At 39.0% G+C, this 24,086-nt stretch overlaps 1 protein-coding gene across 2 annotated transcripts in view; it reads left to right on the forward strand.

The window, feature by feature from the left end:
• Nucleotides 1-24,086, forward strand: part of LOC128623995 (neuropilin-1a-like) — a 113,152-nt gene that overhangs the window by 81,860 nt on the left and 7,206 nt on the right. The window contains exon 16 of one of the 2 annotated variants that reach the window (XM_053651246.1): nucleotides 802-5,245. In XM_053651246.1, the coding sequence (XP_053507221.1) occupies nucleotides 802-965 (164 nt within the window). In that variant the 3' untranslated portion in view covers nucleotides 966-5,245. Of the gene's footprint in view, nucleotides 1-801; nucleotides 5,246-9,671; nucleotides 9,717-24,086 lie in introns of those variants that run through there. The other variant, XM_053651245.1, reaches the window with a different exon arrangement.

Below are 24,086 nucleotides of genomic sequence, written 5' to 3' on the forward strand. Positions count from 1 at the left end.
TGCACCCTATGATGTCATTTTCCATCAGAGAATTTAGAATTTTCTGAAAAACATACTTTTTCAAACTCATCTGAAACGGTTCATCGGCTCTTCACCAAATTTGACAGGGTTCATGTTGGCATAGATGCTGGCAAAAAGTTATTAAAAGAATATTGATGGTCCAAACCACTTTCGAATATGGTGCAAACAAATTTGACAGTGAGCATGCTAACACAGTCATGAGGCTATATCTCTGTAATGCTTTAGTGTATTCAGACCAAACTTAGTATATGTCAAAGGCATCATGTCATGAGGTTGCCGGGACAGTTTCAGAACAATGCCACCTAGTGTTCATGAGATATGAAAAAAGCAGTTAGTCCTAAAATCATGAATCTGTTCTCTTTAGATTCTGTGAGGTATTCCAAGTCAAATTATATAAAATTTTCTTAGGTCGGCCATTTTGCATGATAGCCATTTTGAATTTAGTGACTTGCTGTCCACCAGCTTAAATTACTTTGAAAACCTTTTTTGAACTCCTCCTAGATCGCTGCTCCCATTTTCACCAAAATTGTCTCAGAACATCATGAGACCATGCTGGCAAAAATGTATCAGAAAATTTTTGATAGCCCAAACCATTTTCGAATAGCACACAAACAAATTAAATGGCGGGCATGCCAAAATGGACATGGCAATATCTTCGTAACACTTTAGCGTCATAGTCATCATGACTTAAGGGCAGCTGCACAGTTTCAGAACAAAAAATTATAATGCAATTAAAAAAAATTATAACACCTTTTAACAACTTTTGTCTATTATAATGAGATGTCAGCATGCCTCGTCTTCAACCAGCCCAAGAGAACCCATGTCACACCCCTCTTCATCTCCCTCCACTGGCTTCCTGTAGCCCCCGCATCAAATTCAAGGCCTTGATGCTCATGTACAAGACCTTGTCTGGAACAGCACCCCCCACCTCAACACTCTCCTGAAGGCTTACGTTCCCTCATGCAATCTGCGATCAATCAACGACCGATGCTTAGTAGTACCTATTCAGCGTGGCTCAAGATCCTTTTCAAGAACATTCAAACTAACTGTTCCTCAGTGGTGGAATGAACTTCCAACCTCAATCCAGACCGCAGAATCTCTCACCATCTTCAAAAAAACAGCTAAAGACCCACCTCTTCCGTGAACACCTAACCAACCCATAAAATAAATAAATAAATAAATAAATTTACTCTGGCACTTACACCTCTACTCTGCGGACTTTGCTTCTTCTGGAACTCAATTAACAGATCTTGTATGGTAGCACTACTTGTATTATTCTCTGCTTGATATATCACTTTGCTTGTATTTTCTCATTTGTAAGTTGCTTTGGATAAAAGCGTCTGCTAAATGAATAAATATAATGTAATGTAATGTAATGAGATTGATCATGATAGATTCCTTGTGTCATGCCGAGATCAATAATAACAATTGTGCCATGGTTTGCCAAGCTTGCTGTCTGCCATTTTGAAATGTTTGAAAGGCTACTTTTTTAAACTCCTCCAAGAATCTTTGTCAGATTTTTGCGAAAATCAAGTCAGATCATCATCAGATTATGCAAACAAAAACTTATCAAATTTGGCTTGATTTGTCAAACCGTTCTCGAATAACGTGAAAACAAATTTGACTATGAGCACGGCAAAATGGATGTGAGGCTACATCTCCTTAATGCATTAGTGGATTCAGAACAAAGTTGGAAAGATGGCAGCGCAGTAGCATGCAGTGGCCACTTTGGATCCACTAGTATGGTGCATGTTACATGTAGCTTACACCAATTGGGAAACCTTTTAAATTGATAAGATGTACATTGGAAGCACTGGTGTACATGTCTATCATTGCCAAATTCCGCTGAACATTGGAGAACATAGTTCAGGAGAAATAAATGATTGGCTGTCAGATGAGCTACACAACCTTCGGGCTGCCACACGAACCAGGCCCTGGGACCATCGTATTGCCTGATGCCGCTGGCCGGAAGAGAGGGCACCGGAAACAGTGTGCGAGGCAGTTGAAGTGTGTAAAGTAAGCTGGCATGCTAGCAGATCTGGCTCTACCATCCATTCTCCTCTCCAATGTTCACTGTCTATGAAATGCTGACCAGAGAGCTTACCACTGTGCTCATTGTAATGGCGTACATTCCACCCAGGGCTAATGCTAAGGAAGCACTAAATGAACTCTACAGGGCTATCAGTGACTTACAGACAGCGCACCCCAATGAATTTTTCATTGTCACCGGAGATTTTAACCACGCCAATATGAAATCACTGCTGCCAAAACTCCACCAGCTTGTTGATTTTCCAACTTGTGGTACAAACACTGTAGATCTTGTTTACACCAACATTCATGGTGCTTACAAGGCTGCACCCTGCCCCCACCTTGGCAGCTCAGACCACATCTCTGTTATGCTAATCCCAGCATACAGACCACTTCTAAACATGCCAAACTGGTTCTGAAAAAGGTGAGGACCTGGTCTGAGGGAGCTATGTCAGCATTTCAGGACTGTTTTGAGCACACAGACTGGAATATGTTCAGACAGACTGCTACATACCACAACAACACAGACTTGGAGGAATACACAGCATCAGTAACTGGCTACATCAGCAAGTAGATAGATAGATGATGGAACTTCCTTCCAGAACATGCACTGAACAACTTCTATGCATGGTTTGAAGCACAGAACAACATGTCAGTGAGGAAGACCACCCCAACTCCCACCAGCCAAGTACTTTCAGGAAAACTCTGTGCAGATTGACCCACAGAAAGCTGCAGGTCCTGACAACATATAGTGGGGGAAATAAGTATTGGATGTGTCAACATTTTTTTCAGTAAATATATTTCCAATGAGGCTATTCACATGAAATTTTCACAAGACATCAATATTAACTCAAGAAATCTGGAAATATAAAGAATTCACAACATTAAAGTCCATAAATAAAGTTATGTGTAATAAAGTGGCATGACACAGGAAAAAAGTATTGAACACGCTAAGAAAAAGCAGTTCTCCAGGGCAAGGTAAGGCAAGAACCAGCTCAAAATCAATAAGTAATTATACCTCCTATCTGTGCAAATTAATATCAGCTGGGTTAGTAAATTGCTGGATATAAAAAGGCTTTTCATTGCCAAGGTGTCACACAAGAAACATCTCATGATGAGTAAAAGCAAAGAGCTCTCCAAAGACCTTTGCAGCCATGTTGTTGCAAAACATATTGATGGAATTGGATACAGATGTATTTCAAAACTTCTGAATCCTCCATTAAGCACCATTGGGGCCATTATCCGCAAGTGGAAGCAACATCACTCTGTCATCAACCGACCACACACAGGAGCTCCTCAAAAGATTTCTGACCAGGGAGTCAGAAGAATAGTGAGAAGAGTAGCCAAAGAGCCTAGGACCACTCAGAAAGAGCTCCAGAAATACTTGGAGGCACCAGGTGCCATCATCATGGGGAAAACACTAGGCAATGCACTCCACTGCTCATGATCACCCCGCAAGACTCCATTACTAATGAAAAGTTTGCTACAACTCATTGGGACAAGCCTATGAAATACTGGGAGAGTGTGATCTGGTCAGACAAGAGCAAAATGTAACTTTTTAGCTGTCACTATGTTTGGAGAAGAAATGGCACTGCAAATCACCCTAAAAACACTATACCAGCAGTGAAGTTTGGAGGTGGAAGCATCATGGTGTGGGGCTGTTTTTCATCACATAGTACTGTCAGACTTTATATAATTGAAGGAACAATGAATGTAGCCCTTTACCGGAAGATTCTTCTTGAGAAGAATCTGCTGCCATCCACCTTGATGATGAAGATGAAACGTGGCTGGACCTTTGCTGGCCCAAATTTTGCCTATTACCTGAAGACACTTAACATAGAAACAGATACTCACATATTCAATTGGAGCAAGAAAAATAAGACACCAGCCGTGAGTGAGAAGAAGCAAGGGTCCAGGTTTATTCGTTCCGTTCCACCACACGAGATCCCCACAGTTTGAGATATCCCAAAATGCGATCTCAAAAAACCAGAGCTGAAGCTCTTCTATTTATATAGTTTTCTTAGGGTCAGGATGACCCAGACACCAATGTGTTTTAGAAAGAGCTTATCAAAATTACCATTCTGTTTTAGAAAGGGCTTATCAAAATTACCAGTATGTTTTGAAAAGAGCCTTTTCCGAACACCATTAGGTTTGAAAGAGGTACGAGACACAACATTTCGGAGAGACCTTGGTCTCACAGTTATCTTGCGGGTGCAACGTGACTCAACTACCCTTATAAATGGCCCCACTTGGTTCTCTCTTAAAAATTAAGGCCTTCGTCTGTATTACTCCTGACTTTTTCTCGTGAGACAAGACTCTTCCCCACCTCCAAGTATATTATGAGTAAGTTTCTTTCACATTTTTCTGTATTTCTGGTTTATAATTTCCTTTCATATTTGCTCTACATTTCTGTTATATATATATGGTTATACTGCTTGCAAGTGGTTTACTGTACTCCCTACTTCATAATATCATTATATTATCCTTATAATATCTTAATACTCCTTTTATTATTCTTATAATGTTCTGTATTCCTCCTGTATGTGTGTGCGTGGTGGCATAGGCCTGTGTGTGTGTCTCTTAGTTGACCGTCCACCTACGCGCTGAGGCCTGCCGCACTAATCAAATACATGTATGGTTTGCGCCTTGCTTATCTGTGTGTTGTGTCTTAGGTAAACATCCGTTCATACAGTCCACCAGCCCAGTGAATTCTCAATAAGATTACATATTACTCATACTAGGTCTCCCTCGTGTTTATTTCATGTATATTTTATATACAACACCTTCCAGCAGGACAGCGATCCAAAGCATACAGCAAAGGAAACTCTCAATTGGTTTCAGAGAAAACAAAATCAAGGCATTAGAATGGTCCAGTTAATCACCTGACTTGAATCCAATTGAACAAAATTTAAAGACAGTATGTTTAGAAGAATGGGCCAAAATCACACCTGAATACTGCGGCCAATTAATTTCTTCATACAGGAAGTGTCTTGAAGCTGTCATTACAAACAAGATCTTCTCCACTAAGTATTAAATAAATTTTAGTTCGCGCGTCCAATACTTTTTTCCTGTGTAAATCCACTTAATTACACATAACTTTATTTATGGACTTTAATGTTGTGAATTCTTTATATTTCTGGATTTATTGAGTTAATACTGATGTCTGGTTATATTCATAGCCTCATAAGAAATATATTTACTGAAAAAAATTTTGACACGTCCAATACATATTTCACCCTATATATATATATATATATATATATATGTGTCTACATATATGTGTGTGTGTGTATATGTATATGTATATATGTATATGTATATATGTATATATGTGTGTGTGTCAGATGTCACAAGCATGTTAACACCCAAAATAAGTGAAATCACAAAACTACAGCAACATAGACATGACATATAAAAACACTCAGCTCAATAAGGAGAATTGCATTACGGGTATTATAATGACGTCACGTATATAGTGCCTTTTAACCTTAGTGTTTCTACAAGGCGCTTTACACTGTTTCTCATTCACCCATTCACACCCACCAGTGGCAGTAGAGCTGCCATGCAAGATGCTAGCCTGCCATTTGGAGCATGGGGTTCAGTGTCTTGCCCAAGGACACTTCGATATGTGGAGGCATGTGTGACAGGGACCGAACTGCCAACCTTGTGATTAGTGGACAACCCACTCTACCATGTGAGCCACAGCTGCCCCAAAATTTATTAACAATAACATAGACATATGACATATCAAAACACTCACCTTAATGAGGAGAATTGCATTATGAGATATTCTAGTGATGTCACAAAAGTTCCAAAGCATAGTGTTAGAGATTTCCCCTCGCACTGAACGTCGGACCAAGCAGCATGTTCAACAGCCCGAAACGCAACAGCGCACAATTCCGGGTTTTTGATGTTGTTTTTGTTTACCATTACACGTGTATTTGTTATGGTTTATGTCATGTCTCCACCCCTGTTATGTTATTGGTTGTCTCCTAATGTGTCTCAGCTGTTTATGTTTACCCTTGATTATTTGTAGTATTTAAACCCCTCGTGTGTCTTTGTTCAATGCGAAGTATTGAGTGTTTATACTGTACCAAGCCTTTTGATCCTCTTTCTCATTTCATTTCAGTTTGATCCTATTTTCGTCCTCCTGTTCATTGATTCTGGTTTTTGACTAGTCTATCCTGTTTGCTGTTCGTCTGAACTTTTGCTTGTTTTTGACTACAATTTTGATGCACATTTTGGATCTGTCTGCCTTAATAAAGCTTAATAAAGCTTAATAAAGCTCTTAACTGCACTTGCATCCGGCATCACCTCCTTGCAAAAGTGACATATAGACGCGACATATCAAAACACTCAGCTCAACGGAAACTTGCATTATGGGTATTCTAGTGACATCACATGCACATTAACCCACAAAATAAGTGGAATCACAAAAGTACTGAAACATAGAGATGACATTTCAAAACACTTGAGGAGAATTGCGGTATGAGTATTTGGACTGCCATAAAGCCTATTATATCATAAACTCAATTCAAATACAAGCATTACAAATACCCATATATGGAAGGTGTTATGCTTCAACAAGCATATACACACATGTAGCTCCCCCTGATTACCCACATGTGCAGCTGCATGTCACTGTCGAATTTTGCACAGGCAAGTACCATTATGCTATGCAAAGCATCACTATTATGATTGCGCAGGCTTATTTTTCTTCTTCTTTTTATTCTTCTGGACGTTTTGTCCAGTCCCACATTACACCTTCACAAAACAAACCTCAGAACATACAGCCCCATTGGGAGGGGTGTGCTATTACTTCGCTTAACATTCCCATGTGCACTTTTCACGCACGTGGCCAAAAACTCACGTAGAACATGAAAGGAGAATAAAACATGGATGTCACAGCTCAGCTGTTGTTTGGCTGAAATGCTCATATCACATAACCTCTTGTACATCTTAGGAAGTAGACCTGGCACATATACATTGTGTATCAGAATTTTTGCCAGGAAAGTACAGAAAATGGCGTTATTACAGCCCCATAGAGGATAATGGGAAGTATTGGACCCCCCTAACACCCACACTGTGACACAGACATGAATAATGTGTTCAACTGTTCAGATTCCTTCCATCCATCCATCCATCTTCTATACCACTTATCCTTCTCAGGGTCACGGGGAAACCTGGAGCCTATCCCAGGGAGCATCGGGCACAAGGTGGGGTCCACCCTGGACAGGGTGCCGATCCATTGCAGGGCAAACTGTTCAGATTTATCCAGAGAATCAGGAAATCCCATTTGGGAAATTTATGCAATCCGCACGTCGTGGAATTTCCTGTCAGATTTTACAATACACACTAAAATGAGTCTAGAGGAGCAAACAGACAGTCTGTTTAGATTTACTATCTCCATAGGAAATATTTGGCACCTAACTAGTCCTGCCGTTTGACTCATAGACACGGATCATACCTCAAATTGTTCAGAATTTCCGGGAGATGTGTGTGACTACTTTAACCCCCAAATTAAGTAGAATAACAAAAGTACCGCATCATATGAGACCAGATGGGCTAGCCTTCACTACCCATATGCATCAGTGAGCCTTGGGCTCCCATGACTAGTCCACCACTTGTCATTTCTTGGACCACTTTTGGTAGGTACTAACCAATGCATATTGGGAACACCCAACAAGACCTGCTGTTTTGGAGAGCTTTTAGCCATCACAATTTGGCCCTTGTCAAAGTCACTCAGATCCTTACACTTGCCCATTTTTCCTGCTTCCAACGCATCGACTGTTCACTTCACTTGCTGCCCTTTATATGCCTCCCCTTGACTTGTGCCTCTGTAATGAGATAAGTAATGAATTCACTTCACCTGTCAGTGGTTTTAATGTTATGGCTGAGTGGTGTGTGTGTGCGTGTGTGCGTGTGTGTATGTGTATATATATATATATATATAATATATGTTCATACACACACACACACACACATACATACATACATATATAGAGGTGCATCTCAAAAAAATTTAAAATTCAAAAAGTGGAACTTACATATATTCTACATTCATTTCACATAAAGTGAAATATTCCAAGCCTTTTTGTTCTTGATGATTGTGGCTTACAGCTCATGGAAATCAAAAATCCAGTATTTCAAAATATTAGGATTTATAATACATAGAATTTATAATACAGAATAGAATTTATAATACAGAAATGTCGACCTGAGAAGAGCTGTAATCAGCTAATTAACTCAAAACACCTGCAAAGGTTTCCTGGCCCGTTGATGAGTTGTTGATGCACATCAGACTGGAAAAGGTTAGAAAACCATCTCTAAAGAGTCTGGATTCCACCAATCCACATTCAGACAGTTTGTGTACAAATGTAGGAAATTCAAAACTATTGATACCCTCCCCAGGAGTGGTCAACCAACAAATATCACTCCAAGAGCAAAACGTGTAATAGTCCACGAGAATAGTCTAAGTCAAGTCTTAGACGAATAGTCTAAGTAACTAAAGGCCTCTCTTACACTGGCTAATGTTAATGTGCATGAGTCCACTGTCAAGGGAACACTGAATAACAATGGTGTACATGGCAGGGTTGCAAGGAGTAAGCAACTGCTCTCGAAAAAGAACATTGCTGCCCTTCTTCAGTTTGCTAAAGATCCCATGGACAAGTCAAAAAGCAAATAGAAAAATGTTTTGTGGATGGATTAGACTAAATTATAATTTTTTGACTTAAAGGAGAAGCCTTATGGTTGGAGAAAGGTGATGCATCACCAAAAGGTGAAGGGGAGGGAATTTTTATGTCACATTCTACCACAGAGTTCCCAGCTGTCACTGTTCTAGACAGTTTGTTCTGCCTCTGGATATATCATAGTCCAATCAACGTCAAGTTCTGTGGAGTACCATGGCCGCCCCTTTCAGGTGGTTTCACACTAGTTGATTAGTAATTCCTAAACATTTAATTCAATATGTTAATTAAATTTGTTAAACCTCTTGAATTAAATCTGAAAGTAAATCACATGTTCAATCACACATCAATCACATATTGATTGCTTAATTTCGGATCCATTGTGGTGGTGTACAGAGGCAAAAGTACCAAAATTGTGTTACTGTCCGAATACTTATGTACCTGACTGTATATGTAGAACTCGGTGTGTCTGGGTGTGAGGAAGGACTCAGGAAGGAGACAAGCAGACTTTCCTCTGAGCTTTATTTTCTTGGCTGCACTTTTCAGCACAATTCACAAAGCCGGATTAAACAAAACTAGTTAATCTAACTAGTTCAGATTAAGTTCAATTAAATACACTCTATTCAGGTGCGTTGAGCACAAACTCCACCAGCTCTGAACCTCTCTCTCGCCAACGTCGTTACTGAAAAAAAAAGTAATCGCACAGGTGAAAATCATCACGTTACTGCCAGTTCAACCTGCCTTGTCTCAATTCGCAGTGCTCGAACATGACCCTGCTGTCACATAATACATATTACAAGAATTGTTTCTTTTACTTTGTTTTTACATGAAAAAGAAAGCTACCATGTTCACCATGTTCCTTTGTGTGATATTCCTGTATTTAACTGTATATGTATATATGGATTAGCTGCTCAGTTGTTTTTCTGTGTGTTTCAGATCCAGAACTTGAGGTGACTATTGGTACAGCTAAACAAGAACCTGGTATGTCAGCCCTTGCATTACTGGACTTGATTAAAACCTTCATTTAGACATTATAAAATCAAGTAAACTAATGCAGTATACTTAACCCTAATGTTCTGAACACTATTTACAAATCCTTTTGACACAAGCCATGTCTGTGAAATTTTTAAATACTAAGTATATTTTATATTCCTTGTGGTTAATTTACAAGTATGAGTTACCAGTACAATCAGTCTCATAAAACAATTATGATAAAATTGTGATAAAATATGCCCATTTATAATTTAGAATTTTAATTAGCAATTAAGCTATTTTTAAAGATTGTATTAAATAAGTAAAAATGATTAAAAGTTAAATAATAAATCTGTGACTTAGTAGTTCTAAATAGTTTTCTTTGTTATAATATCAAAACCAAGACCAGGCAATAAAGCATTCAATAAAATGCAATTAACTGAAACACAGAGGAAAGAAAACCACTTAACTAAAGTCTACATGGACATACTATGTAAAGAAATTTTTGAATGTGTGGGGGTAAGAGAGAGTTGAGAGATGAGCTGTGTGTGTAAAACCAGAGGATGTGTGGAAGAAGAGGTGAGAAGAGAGAGAGTTCATATATGAACTTTTATGAACCATGCCAGTATGCGTGTTCATGCTGAGCTTATTATATTACCATATGAAATAGGTCACTGCCTCTTCTGTTATGAAACAGGAGAACAATAGAGGAGACAGGGAGTGGCGGGGAGTTCAAAGACTCCATGCGTGGTGGATGGCAAGCAGTATAAACTCAATCAAAAGTTCCAATGACAAAAATAAATATAGCGGCAAGCAGCAATTATCGGGGTTCAAGCTGTTTAGGGCCCTTAAAGACATTAAAAGATATTACTTAACATTGTGCAATCCTATAAGGAATGACAAGAAACAAAATGCTTATTCCAGGTTTCCCCTTTATAATACCATTTTCAGATTTCACACAAATTTTGTTGTAGATATAGATTCTTGGAATAAATGATGGGTAAGAAAATGTTTATTTCAGGGCTCCCCTTTATAACATCATTTCCCGATCTCACTGTAATCATAATATGATATATTTGCAAACCCCGATACCTCAAATGAACAAATTATAGTGATTTTATAATGTCTAAATATGATTTCAAAAGAAAAACCTGTGAAAAGTTTTATATTATTGAGCAGAATGAGCCAAAGAGTGGTCCTCTGCTGCTATCTAGTGGTTATAATGGCAATTTCATTGAATTTACCATAAGAATATAGCCATTTTTCACCTTTTTAGCTGTTTATAGAGATAACTATCGCCCGATCTACATAACATTTGTGTGCTTGTTCAGAGTCATATGTCACATGAGCTTATCTACTTTCCAGAAGATCTAAGCATTCCTTGAGGTGTTATAGGATTTTGGGTACGTTTGCCCAAGCCCACATTTTAAGGCCTTAAAGCACATGTGTAAAATGGTATTATATATACTTTAACAAGCCTGTAGACACCTAGATCAGAGATGGAAAAGAAAATTAACAGCCAACTCAGGCAATTAACTATGGAAATATATGGTTTTAATAGCGCCACCTATTGTCTGATCTTCATAAAGGTTTCCATGCTTATTTAGAATTATATGTCACATGTGCTCACCTAGTTTGGTGAAGTTTTGACTGTCTGTTTAGGATTTACAGAGTATATTTTGCCTTGCCCATTTTCTACATGACCCTGTTGTAGCTATACAGAGGGTAACAATCCACACTTTAAAAAAATAATTATTGACCTAGAGAATACAGAGAATTGTAATGCAGTGAGGTTGAACAAAAAACCTAGGATTAGTTCGCAAAACTAGATTTTTAAAATAATCTCAAATATTTAATGAACGATTTGATTACCAGCAGTGGTCCTAGAGGCAAAGTTGTGCAGAATGAGGAGATCTAACATATGATACAAAGAACATGTGTATCGCTGAAGCATCATCAAAGTTCACAATTCTTGTCAAGTGATACCAAGTTTGGTGAAAATAGCTCATTCCCTTTAAGAGTTATTACTATTTAACTAATTTGGCCAAGTTCACTACCTTTAATTTTGTCATGCCTTTGACACGTAAAATTGAAAGTAACATTTTTTTACAATGATTATCTATAAATAGACTCCAGAGAATCTTGTACCACTTGTTTCATCGATATTAAGCGAAAAACCTATGACTAGTTCGCATAAGTAGGTTTTTAACATTATCCGATTGGCCATCGTTAACCTTGTTTAATAGCTGCTGAAGTTTGATTGGCCTATGGTGGCCATGTTTTTCAACATACGTGAATGTCCTCATAGAATGTTATGGCACCTGAGCCAAACAAACTGTAGACAAAATAACCTAGGACTAGTTCGCAGAACTAGATTTTTAAAATAATCTCAAATATTTAACGAACGATTTGATTGTCAGCAGTAGTCCTAGAGGCAAAGTTGTTCAGGATGAGAAGATCTAATGTATGATACAAAGAATATGTGTATGTCTGAAACATTTAATGATATTCAATCATTTACACGCCATTTATACAGCCATTTCCAAGTTCTTTTACTATTATAGTGCCATCAAGTGGCCAAACACCTCCATTTTTGACAAGTGCCGCCATTTTTGATGTGCCCTTGCGAGGGTAGATCAAAACTTTTTTTGGATAACTATTGATCTAACACATCCAAATATTGTGCTGCAATAGGTTTATTTCAGTTGAGCAAAAAAACTATGACTAGTTCAGAAAAGTATGTTTTTAACATTATCTGAAAAATGTACACCAATGGTTCTTGAGGCAAATATGTTTAGAATGAAAAGACATATCATGTCTTGATATGTCTTTTCATAAATGATATGTCTTGATATGTGTTCTTCTTGATATGTCTTTTTTATTTGTGTTAACAAACACAAATATATTATTTGTGTTTGTTCAAAACACTGTGTTATATACATCCATTAAGCCCAACAAAAATCGTGATAATGCCACCTAGTGGCCGACTTGTTTAAAACTTTGTAATAACCTCTTAGACCAAGTGTCAAATAGGCCCACCAATCTTGCCTAATAGCTATTGAAATTTGATTGACCGATGGCGGCCATGTTTTTCAACATACATGAATGTGCTCATGGCAACTGAGACAAAGACTCTTTGCTAATTTTGATGTCAATTAAATCAATAGTTACCATAGTTCTATTTCAATAGTTCCATAGTTACAGCCAGTTTCATGTTTTTTGTAATTGTTTGGCACTGTGTTGGTCCTGATTGGACGAAAAACCTAGGAGTAGTTTGCAAAAGTAGGTTTTACAAAAAATCCAAGATGGCGGAAAATTTTTATAGGTGGCAATGAAATCAGATATACATTTTGTTTGGCTGGTCCCAAGGATTCCATAGATAAGACACTTGAGTCTGTGATAAACGGTTCAAAAGTTATGGGCTTTTTTCTAAACATGCTCACAATAGCCCCACCATCTGGCCAATCTGGCCGAAACTTTGTGACATTTCAGCTCAAAGTTTCAGCTCTCTGGGCCTTACGGTTTGGTCTGCACAATCAGTTTTAGGGCAGAATAATAATAATAAAATAAATAAAAAAGAATAATAAAAATCCTTACAATCAGGCTTGAAAGCCTAAAAATCCTTACAATTACAATAGGGTTTCCGCTCTTCGGGCTTGAACCCCTAATAGTAAAAATCCTAACAATTACAATAGGGTTTCAGCCCTTCAGGCTTGAACCCCTAAAAAAATAATAAAAATCCTTACAATTACAATAAGGTTTCAGCTCTTCGGGCTTGAACCCCTAAATGTAAAAATCCTTACAATTACAATAGGGTTTCAGCCCTTTAGGTTTGAACCCCTAAAAAATAATAAAAATCCTTACAATTACAATAGGGTTTCAGCTCTTTGGGCTTGAATGAGAGAGAAGTCAAAGAGACAGGGGAGATTCGCAAATAGTGCTGTAACAAAGTGACTGTAACAAAGTTTCAAACTCAGAAAAGTTAAACTATGTACAACAACAATGTACACAGTACAGTCTTATGTGAGTTACTTTCAATTCATGGTGGAGAGAGAGGAACCTAGCTATTGAAGCTCTTATTTGTGCACTCTGACTAAATGGCAATGCAATGTGTGTAGACCAGCAGTTCCCACATTTTTTAGACAAACGATCCCAAATGGACATTATAAATTTACTGTGACCCCAAGCTCTGTCCACCATTAAAAAAAATTAATACACACACACACACACACACACACACACACACACACACACACACATAGTACTGTGCAAAAGTTTTAGGCACCTGATATTTTTAGTACAACCTTTGTTATAGATTTTTTATTTTATGACTTCTACATTATCATGTCACTACAGAAAACATTTTAGATTCCCAAGCATTAGTTTTCTAACCCAAAATTAAATGTTACAGAAAAAATTTTATGTCAAGAAAGAAAGCAGCACATTATGTAAGAGACCACTTTTCAGACAAAAAAAAAACAAAACAAACAAACATAATGAAGGCTGCTGGGTTTTGCTTCAAAAATAAGAAGCAAGTGCAAAGACAGTCAAAGTCTCCAGAAGAACTGTGGCTGGTTCTGCAAGATGCTCAATAAAACTTACCAGTCAATTTCCTTATGAAACTGCACAAATTGTAATGGAGACTACTATTTTTATTTTTATTTTTATTCTTTTGTCACATCAAATATTGACTTTGTTTCATTTACAACAGATTATTGCTCTTTATGATATTTATTTTTATGTAGAAACATACAGCATTCATATATATATATATATATATATATATATATATATATATATATATATATCGCAATGAATTTTTCATCTTGCTCCGGATCTTAAGTTACAAAAACAGTGAACATAAACATAAACATATTGACAGCTTCTATAGGCTATAAGAAACATATTATGTGTGTTCATTTGCGATTGGCATGAGAAACAAACTTACTCATTTCAGTTTTTTTAAAATGCAGCTCTCCATAATCAAATGATAACTTAAAACAGTTAACATGCTCACTCAATAATTATTTTAAAATCCAACAACTAAAACTTAAAACAGTTAACATGCTCACTCAATAATTATTTAAAAATCCAACAACTAATTCGTCTTGCTCCAGAACTTCAGTTGCGGAAACGGAGCTATAGACAATAAATTCACATGAAACATATTGATAGCTTATAGAGGCTATAGGCCCAATAAAAATATTATGCATGCTCAGTGTTGAAAACGCATATGCCATTATTTTTTTTTAATTCAGCTCTACATGAACAAATAATAAATTAAACATTTTAACATTCTCACTTAACAATTAGCTAAAATCCAACGATTAATTCATATTGCTCCAGATCTTCAGTTACAAAAACGGAGCCATAACAAATTAACAGCTTCTAAGACAAAATATTATGCACATAAGATTTAAATTACGATTGGATAGAAACACTTACGCCTTTAATTTTTATTAAATTCAGCTCTACATGAGCAAATGATAACTACGTTACGCTTACTCAACAATTAGTTAAAATCCAACAAATAATTCAAATTGCTCCAGATCTTAAGTTAAAAAACGGAGCCTAGACACAAGAAATTCACATAAAACATTTATAGCCTCTATAGGCTATAAGAAACATATTATACACAGTAAGCGTGTTCACTTACAATATGCATGGTAGATATTGCGACCTGCGACATCCACCAATCAGAGAGGTTCCCAAATTTCAGTAGATTATTTGATTGGTTAAAATTAATGGAGACTCTCTCGTGTTTTTCCACGGGTGCTCGACCATTTCCATTGGAAATGTGGGATCAGCACCTAAGCCCACATGACTGTATAAACATACTGTAAAATACTGTTCATTTGTTTTACTTGTTATGCTTGTATTACATCTGTTCATTTCTCAAAATGCATGATTAAGTAGACTTTTCCCCAGATTTCTAAAAGCCCAAGGTCTGTAACCAGTGGAATCTCAAACTCAAACTTTGTACTGTAGAATGCAACTATAGAGTACTTATTTCTATGAAAATTTCAGGTTTGTATCTGGTCCCCCACCAGAGACATTCAACCCAAAATTAAGGGGATTTTTTAAAAAAAATGATTCTTTTTTTTTCAGGGAGAGAAAGTGAAATCTCAAATCTGAAATGTTCTGCATGCACACTATACGTACCCAGGTACCCGCTAAAAATTAACACCGAGACTTGAACTTTTCCCATTATAACTTGACCCTAAAAGTGGAACTGTGAGCAATCTTGAGCATTACATTTCGAATTAAGTTCTAAGTCTAAGGAACAAGAATGTGCAAAATGTTTATATACAGTCATGTGAAAAAAAAGTACGCCCCATGGAAATTGCTGGCTTTTTTGACATGCAAACATTTGATAATCTTTAAAACAGTGCCTATTAATAAATTTGATATACTAGTAATTTTCACCATTTAAATGAACAAAAAACAAATCAGTCATGTGGAAAAAGTAAGTACACCCTTACACTTATGACACCTTCAAATTCATAAAATTAGAATCAGGTATTCAAGATTGGGTGCCAGTGATTAGAACCTGCTTAGGGAGTGAAGGTGTTATTTAAACCACTCACATCTAGTGTCTGGTGTTCCCTTTGCTATTGAGGTGTGTGGTGTCATCATGCCAAGATCTAAAGAATTCTGCAAGGCCTTCAGAAAAAAAGTTTGTGGATACCTGGATGAGTCTGGCAAGGGATTTAAAAAGATCTCCAAATCATTTGAAATACATAATTCCACTGTAAGGAGAATCATCTACAAATGGCACAGATTTCAAATGACTCCCAATTTGTCCAGAACTGGCTGTCCCAGCAAATTCAGTCCAAGAGCAGACCATCTGTTGAAAAAAGAATTCTCTAAGAACCCCAAAATTTAATCACAGGATCTGCTAGTAAGTCTTGCAACTGTTGGTGTCAAAGTGCATGCTTCTACAATCAGAAAAATATTGCACAAATTTGCCCTGCATGGGAGGCATGCCAAGAAAAAGCCTTTGCTGTCTAAAAAGAACAATAAAGCAATACTACAGTTTGTCAATGAGCAGACAGGCAAAGACTAGGCCTTTTGGAATAATGTGCTCTGGACAGACGAATCAAAGGTAGAGTTGTTTGGCCACAGTAACAGCAGACATGTTTGACGCAAACTAAAGACAGCTTTTCAGGAGAAGCACGTCATACCAACTGTGAAGTATGGTGGTGGAAATGTTATTGTTTGGTGTTGCTTTGTTGCCTCATAGACTGAACAGCTTGCATTCATTGATTCAACCATGAATTCTGCATCATATCAGAGTGCTCAAAGATAATGTGAGGCCATCTGTCTGAAAGTTGAATCTGAACCAAAAGAGGACCTTTCAAAAGGATAATGATCCTAAGCAAACAAGCAAATCCACCAAGATTTGTGTGCCATGACAGAAAGATGGTAATACTAATACATAGAGGTAATGACTCAAAAATTTATTTAGTTTAGTTTATTGATTTCTAAAACACATTAAAACAACATATGTTGAAACCAAAATGCTGTGGAATAAATATAAACAGAATTAAAACAAATTAAGAGTAAGCAAAAACCAAAGATAAGACTAAAGAAAAATGTATAACCTCAATTAAAACAAAGAATACAAATAAGTCTTCAAAGAAGATTTAAACACAGAAACAGAAGGGGAAGATCTGATGTGGAGAGGAAGACTATTTTCCAAAGCCTAGGAACAGCAATGGAGAAAGCCAAGACATGAACGAGAAAATGAGAGCAGTAATTGACTGGATGATCGAAGGTGTCTTGAAGCAGTGTATGGGGTGAGAAGATTACAAATATACTGCGGAGCAAGTCCATGCAAAGCTTTAAAGACAAAAAGCTAAACACACAATTTTACTAGAGATCCTGATCCTTTCTGCCCTCCAGACCTGCCTGATTCGTTCGGATGCCCTACCTCTGAATGGAGCTCTCATCTACTCCAATTCCAGATGGACACACTCACTGTGGTTGCTGGGACTATGGTTGCTTCTAAGGCCAAACAAACTTCATATTAAACCATAATGAACTTTCCTTTACCTTTACACTGTCCATTGTTGTCTTTAATTTATTTATTCATTCATTCATATACCCTGTCCGTTGTTACCCAGATGAGGATGGGTTCCCTTCGGATTTTGGTTCCTCACAAGGTTTCTCCCTCTTAACATCTTATGGAGTTTTCCTTGCCACCGTCACCACCGGCTTGCTCAATTGGGATAAATTTGTATATTTAAAATCTGTATCCCGTGTTTATATGTTTCTGTAAAGCTGCTTTGAGACAATGTCCATTGTAAAAAGCACTATACAAATAAAATTGAATTGAATTGAATTAAATTTTAAAATCAACACAGAACTTGACTGGCAACCAGTGAAGAGAACAAGCACAGGTGTAACGTGTTCACATTTTTTAGTGCCAGTCAGTAATCTGGCTGCCACATTTTGTACCAACTGCAAACGATCAATAATTGTTCTGGGCAAGCCCAGATAGAGCGAATTACAATAGTCCAACCTAGATGTTATAAACGTATGAATAACAGTTTCGAGGTCCTTCTTGGAGAGCATCATCTTGATTTTAGCAATAGATCTTAACTGAAAGAAACTGCTTTTTACCACAGCACTAATCTGCTTATCAAAGCACAGTGTAGAGTCAAAAATGACACCAATGTTTTTGACACATGCACATTAGAAGAGAGGAGCTGACTGACAATGTCAGAGGACAGAGCTGATGGACCAAAGATGATTATTTCGGTTTTGTCGTTGTTTAGCTGTAAAAACGTCCATCCAGCGCTTAATGTCATGCAGACAGTCAAACTAGACACAGAGAAGGTTTTATTTTTCACAGGAAGATAAAGCTGAGTGTCATTGGCATAGAAATGATATGATAAGTGGTGTCTCTCAATAATATGACCTAGAGGAAGCATATATAGAGAAAAGAGAAGAGGACCCAAAATGGAACCCTGTGGAACACCATAGTGCATTTGAGCACAGGATGAGAAACACTTCCCTACATTAACAGAAAAAGATCTCTCCTTGAGATAAGAGACAAACCACTCCAGCACAGGCCCCTGAAACCCAGCTACATCACCACCAAGCATTTGCAAAACGATATCATGATCCACTATGTCAAATGCTGCACTCAAATCAAGCAAGATTAAAATACAGCAAGAGCCTGAATCAAGAGTAAGTAAGATATCATCAGATATCGAGTAACCTTCGACAAAGTAGATTCAGTACTGTGAAGTTCCCTGAAACAGGACTGAAATGAATCAAAAACATTAAAAGCACTCAGGTACAAAGAAATCTGAGAATATACTTTTTAAAAGACGTTTGAAATGAAAGATAGTTTGGAAATGGGTCTGTAGTTATTCATGACATGCTGATGTCATGAATAACTATGGCAGTTTTAATGGCAGTTGTACTACAGCATGTTTAAAAGTGGCAGGCACCGCCCCATTGACTAGAGGGCTATTAATAATAGCGGTCACAACCGGATTCAAAGCAGGAAAAGCCTCTTTAAAAATATGTGAAGGCAGCACATCAAAAAAGCAGAAAGAGGGCTTCATACTAGAAACAATATCAGAAAGCTGGAAGGAGACACTGGTTGAAAAAAACGTATCTTGGAAATTAGACAACACTGGCTGACTCGTCCTCTGAAGGTAAAATGGTTTATTACAGAAAGATGGTTAATACAGGATAGAATAATGAGAGCATCTAAAGTGCTTGTGCTGAACCACTACTATATATATGAAACGCAGAGCATGACACACTTCTGTGTACTGATAAGAAGCAGTTTGAGGCAGTTCAAACAGGCTTTGTTTCAGGGTCTTAGAAGATGTGCAGATGAACTTTGAACAGAAGAACATGTTTGTGTCTCTGTAAGCAGATAAATATTCTGTATTGATCTAAGTGACATCACATGGCCTTCTTAGGCATTATCCTCAGATGAACATGAAAAGAACAAAACTATGAGTAAGGAAAAATTAATAATTTCCCTCACAAACAACAAAGAGCTCTGACACTGAGGTGATTCTAGAGAAGAACTATGAGATGGTATGTTAGACTGAAGACCCTCAATTTTATGAGTACAATGATTTCAAACTAATCACACAGGTCAGTAGAAATCTCAAATGGAACACTAGGAGAGGGCTTTAGAAAGGCATTAATTGTACTAAAAAGGACCTTCAGCCTTTGCGGATTTTGTATAATTAAATCAAATATGTATTTTGACTGTGCCTCCTTAACAGTGCTCTGATACCACTTAAGACACTCCCTGAAGATTTTGAATGATATCTCTAGTTTGTCTTTCTTCTATCTGCGCTCAGCATACCTACACTCCTGCCTGAGAGCGTGAGTAGAGTTATTTAACCATGGCTGAACTTCCTTCATCACCTTGGATCTTTGTAAGTTCAAGGGGGCAATTGAGTCCAGGGTAGCATTGCAGGTACTGTTAAAAAAAAACAACAATTCACCGGGATAGACATGAGAGGAGAGGGCTTTAACAACAGGTTTGTGTAAATAAATAGACATCACTGAATGACCTGGCAGTAGAGGAATTAAAACATATAGAAAAATGTGGTGAATGATAAGATTTGGGGAGAGTACAAGCCAGCACAGAGTCAAAAACCCTGGACAATGATTAGAGACAGCAACATCACAAATGTCAAGATTAGTCACTGAAAAAGCAAGTGAAAATGGTGGTTTGACCCCCAGCCCACATGCATCCACATGCTGAAGTGTCCTTGGGCAAGACACTGAACCCCAAGTTACTACCAGTGTGTCATATCACAGCAAACCAGTGACCACATTTCCCATCCTGCACTGCGGCCTACAAACATGGCCACCATGGACCGCAATTCCCAGAACACTTGCCTTCATTCTAATCATGCACACTTCATCCAATTCACAGCACAATCACAACCACAGGTTATAAGGACTTTCTATGCATTCACTCTTGGCGAAGTATACACTCAGTTGCCTTGTCTCTGTCGTTCCCAAGCCTTATATCATGTTTGTTTATTCTGGTTTTGACCTTGTTCTTGTTTTCGACCTCTTGTTTTTGCCTTGCCTTGTTTGGACTGTTTGCCTGTTTACCTGACCTGTCTTTGTTTGTTGATTTCTGCCTAATCCTTTGGACTTGTGGTTGTTGTTTCATTAAACTGCCATACCTGTACTTGTTTCTGTCTCAGCCTCCATAACGTGGCCGATAACATCGCTGATAACATGGAAGCAGCAGGAAGGTGAAGGAGACATCATGCCAAGGTAGTAAGGAACACACTACCAAGACTCAACTCTATGAAGCTTCCTCAATGGGTTGCCATGGATCCCCCAGAGCCATACGATGGATTTTTCGGCTACCCTGAGTATTTTCTTTTCGACTGCCACTTAAATTTTTTGAGCCTGGCACACCCCAAGCCTGACCAGAGGAAGTGGGAGGGGTTCATATTCTCCCTGCTTGTTGGCCAAGCCTGCCAGTGGGCGGAGCATCTGGCCTGTACAGAATCTTCACAATGTAACTCACTTTGTGGGACTATTCATAAAGGAGTTTGGGAGTCCAGAGTACACCCCAACCTGGATGAGTTTTTGGGTAGGGCCAGACTCATGACCTGGGAGGCTGTTCACCACCTACTACAAGATGGCCCCCTCCCCAGAGCTCCGGTTTGAGGTCAACAGGGTGACCTCCTCTCCCGAGCTCCAACCTGATACCCACAAGGTGGTCAAACCGACCGAGCTCTCTCTTGAGGTCAAAGTAGCGACCTCATCTCCAGAGCTCCAGCATGAGATCCATGAGGTGGTCTCATCAACAGAACTCCAGCCAGAGTTCAACGTGGCGATCTCATCTCCAGAGGTCCAGCATGAAGTCAATTTCTAGTCTGAGGTTGAAGAGGCGGCTTTCCAAGCCATGTTCCTGTCCGAGGTCGAGGAGACGGCCTCCCAAGACAGGTTCCTGTCTGAGGTTGAAGAGATGGCCTCCCAAGACACATTCCTGTCCGAGGTCAAAGAGACGGCCTCCCAAGACACGATCCTGTCCGAGGACGAAGAGACAGCCTCCCAAGACACGTTCCTGTCCGAGGTCGAAGAGACGGCCTCCCAAGACACGTTATTGTCTGAGGACGAAGAGACAGCCTCCCAAGACACGTTCCTGTCCGAGGTCGAAGAGACGGCCTCACACGCCACGTTCCTGACCGAGGTCGAAGAGATGGTATCAAAAGGCATGTTCACGTCTGAGTCTGCTGAAACGGACAACCAAGTTCTGCTCACACCCGAGTCTGCTGACATGGACAACCAAGTTCCAGAGCTCCAGCCAGAGTTCAACATGGTGACCTCATCTCCAGAGCTCCAACCTGAGACCCATGAGGTAGTCTCAGCTCCAGAGCCCCAGTTTGAGGTCAACGTGGCGAGCTCCTCCCCAGAGCTCCAGCTCGAGAACCATGAGGTTGTCTCATCTCCAGAGCTCCAGCATAAAGTCAAGTTCCAGTCTGAGGTCAAAGAGTTATAAGTTCGCCTCACACCCGAGTCTGTTGACACGGACAACCAAATTTGGCTCACGCCCGAGTCTGCTGACATGGACAACCAAGTTCGGCTAACTCCTGAATCTGCTGACACTGACAACCAAGTTCTCCTCAGGCCTGAAGCAGACATCATGACCAACCAAGTTATGCTCAGGCTTGAGACTGATGACACAGCCATCTGAGTTCAGCCGGCAGAGTCAGTGAAGAACAACAGTCAGCCTCCCTGCTCAGCCAAGGACGTCGCTCTGCCTCCGTACCCCACTGAGGACGTTGCTCCACACTCAAGAAAGGCAGATGAGACGGCCCACCAAGTCAAGACCTCCGTCTAAAACTGACGACACAAGTTCCCAAGCCAACAAGTAGCAGGTTCCTCCAGGAGTCGAGGAGCAGATATGAGGCTGGGGCTGGTTTGCCAGGGTCAATAGGCAAGTCTTGCCTATTGACCCTGGCAAACCAGCCCCAGCCTCATATCTGCTCCTCGACTCCTGGAGGAACCTGCTACTTGTTGGACAATGCCTGCATTGGCTGAGGGGCTGTGTGAAAATTTTACCCAGAGGGCCAGGACCACCAGGGGGAGGGAGTGTATTTTGGCGCTTTGGGAGAAGCTACCTTGGTGGGGGTGGGGGTTCTGTCATATCACAGAAAACCAATTACTACATTTCCCATCCTGCACTGTGGCCCACAAACATGGCTGCCATGGACCACAATTCCCAGAAAACTTGCCATTCTAATAATGCATACCTGCATCCAATTCACAGCACAATCACAACCACAAGTTATAAGGACTTTCTATGCATTCACTCATGGCGAAGTATACGCTCAGTTGCCTTGTCTCTGTCATTACCAAGCCTTATATCGTGTTTGTTTGTTCTGGTTTTGGCCTTGTTCTTGTTTTCAACCTCTTGTTTTTGCCTTGCCTTCTTTGGACTGTTTGCCTGTTTGCCTGACCTCTGCCTGTCTTTGTTTATTGATTTCTGCAGGCTAACTCCTTGCATGACACAACACTAGTTTGTTTGGCAGAGGTAGATGGGCAGGAAAATTTTTCCACTTTTAGTGCTGAATTCCAAAATTGAAGGTGATTAAAATAGCATGTACACTCTTCATTTAAATGTGGCTTGTTTGACTGTGATTCCCAGTGACTTTTCATATTATAGCACACAAAGTCCATCTTTTAATATTTCTAATATTAATTCACAAAATAATTAATGAAACAAAAGTAGAGTTTCTCTCAAAACACCATTTGGAGACCCCTGGTTTAGAAGCTTGGTCCTCTTGTTTGTGCACAGCTCAGACTGATCCATAGTGGAGCCACTGAAAAAGAATTGCAATGCAGCACATTTAGAGGAGTTTGTCTTCAGGTATGTAATGTCAATTCAGTTGACTTTAAAATCTATCTAATGACCTGGCATGACTATCAGTGATAGGTTGCATGAATCTACTTCTGTAGGCTTGTTAGTATCTGCCTGACCCATGCTGCTTCATATTATTATGTATGTTTTTCTTACAACTGTTGGTGGTGCTGTTGCTCATACTCCGGTTCCACAAAAATCCAAAATAGTCCACTTTAAGACATCTGTTAACAGTGAATATTCTGATGAGGGGAGAAAAAGCAACCTTATTTTGACTGTTTTTTTTCTGTCTGTGAAAGACAGGGGGTTTAGCCCTGCTAGCATTCATACCAGCTGCCCCAGTTGTGGCCATTTAATTTAAATGCCTTCTTTACTCAACTCCATCTCCTCCGCTGAATATAACAACCCTTTCTCTGCCATTATGACAATTGAAACAGGAAGCAACATGACAACCTGTCTAGGGATCAGTTCTCTGGAATGGAAAGCATTTGTCACTCTCTCGTGTG

Source organism: Ictalurus furcatus, chromosome 20 (assembly GCF_023375685.1).
Source record: "Ictalurus furcatus strain D&B chromosome 20, Billie_1.0, whole genome shotgun sequence".
NCBI lineage: Eukaryota > Metazoa > Chordata > Actinopteri > Siluriformes > Ictaluridae > Ictalurus > Ictalurus furcatus.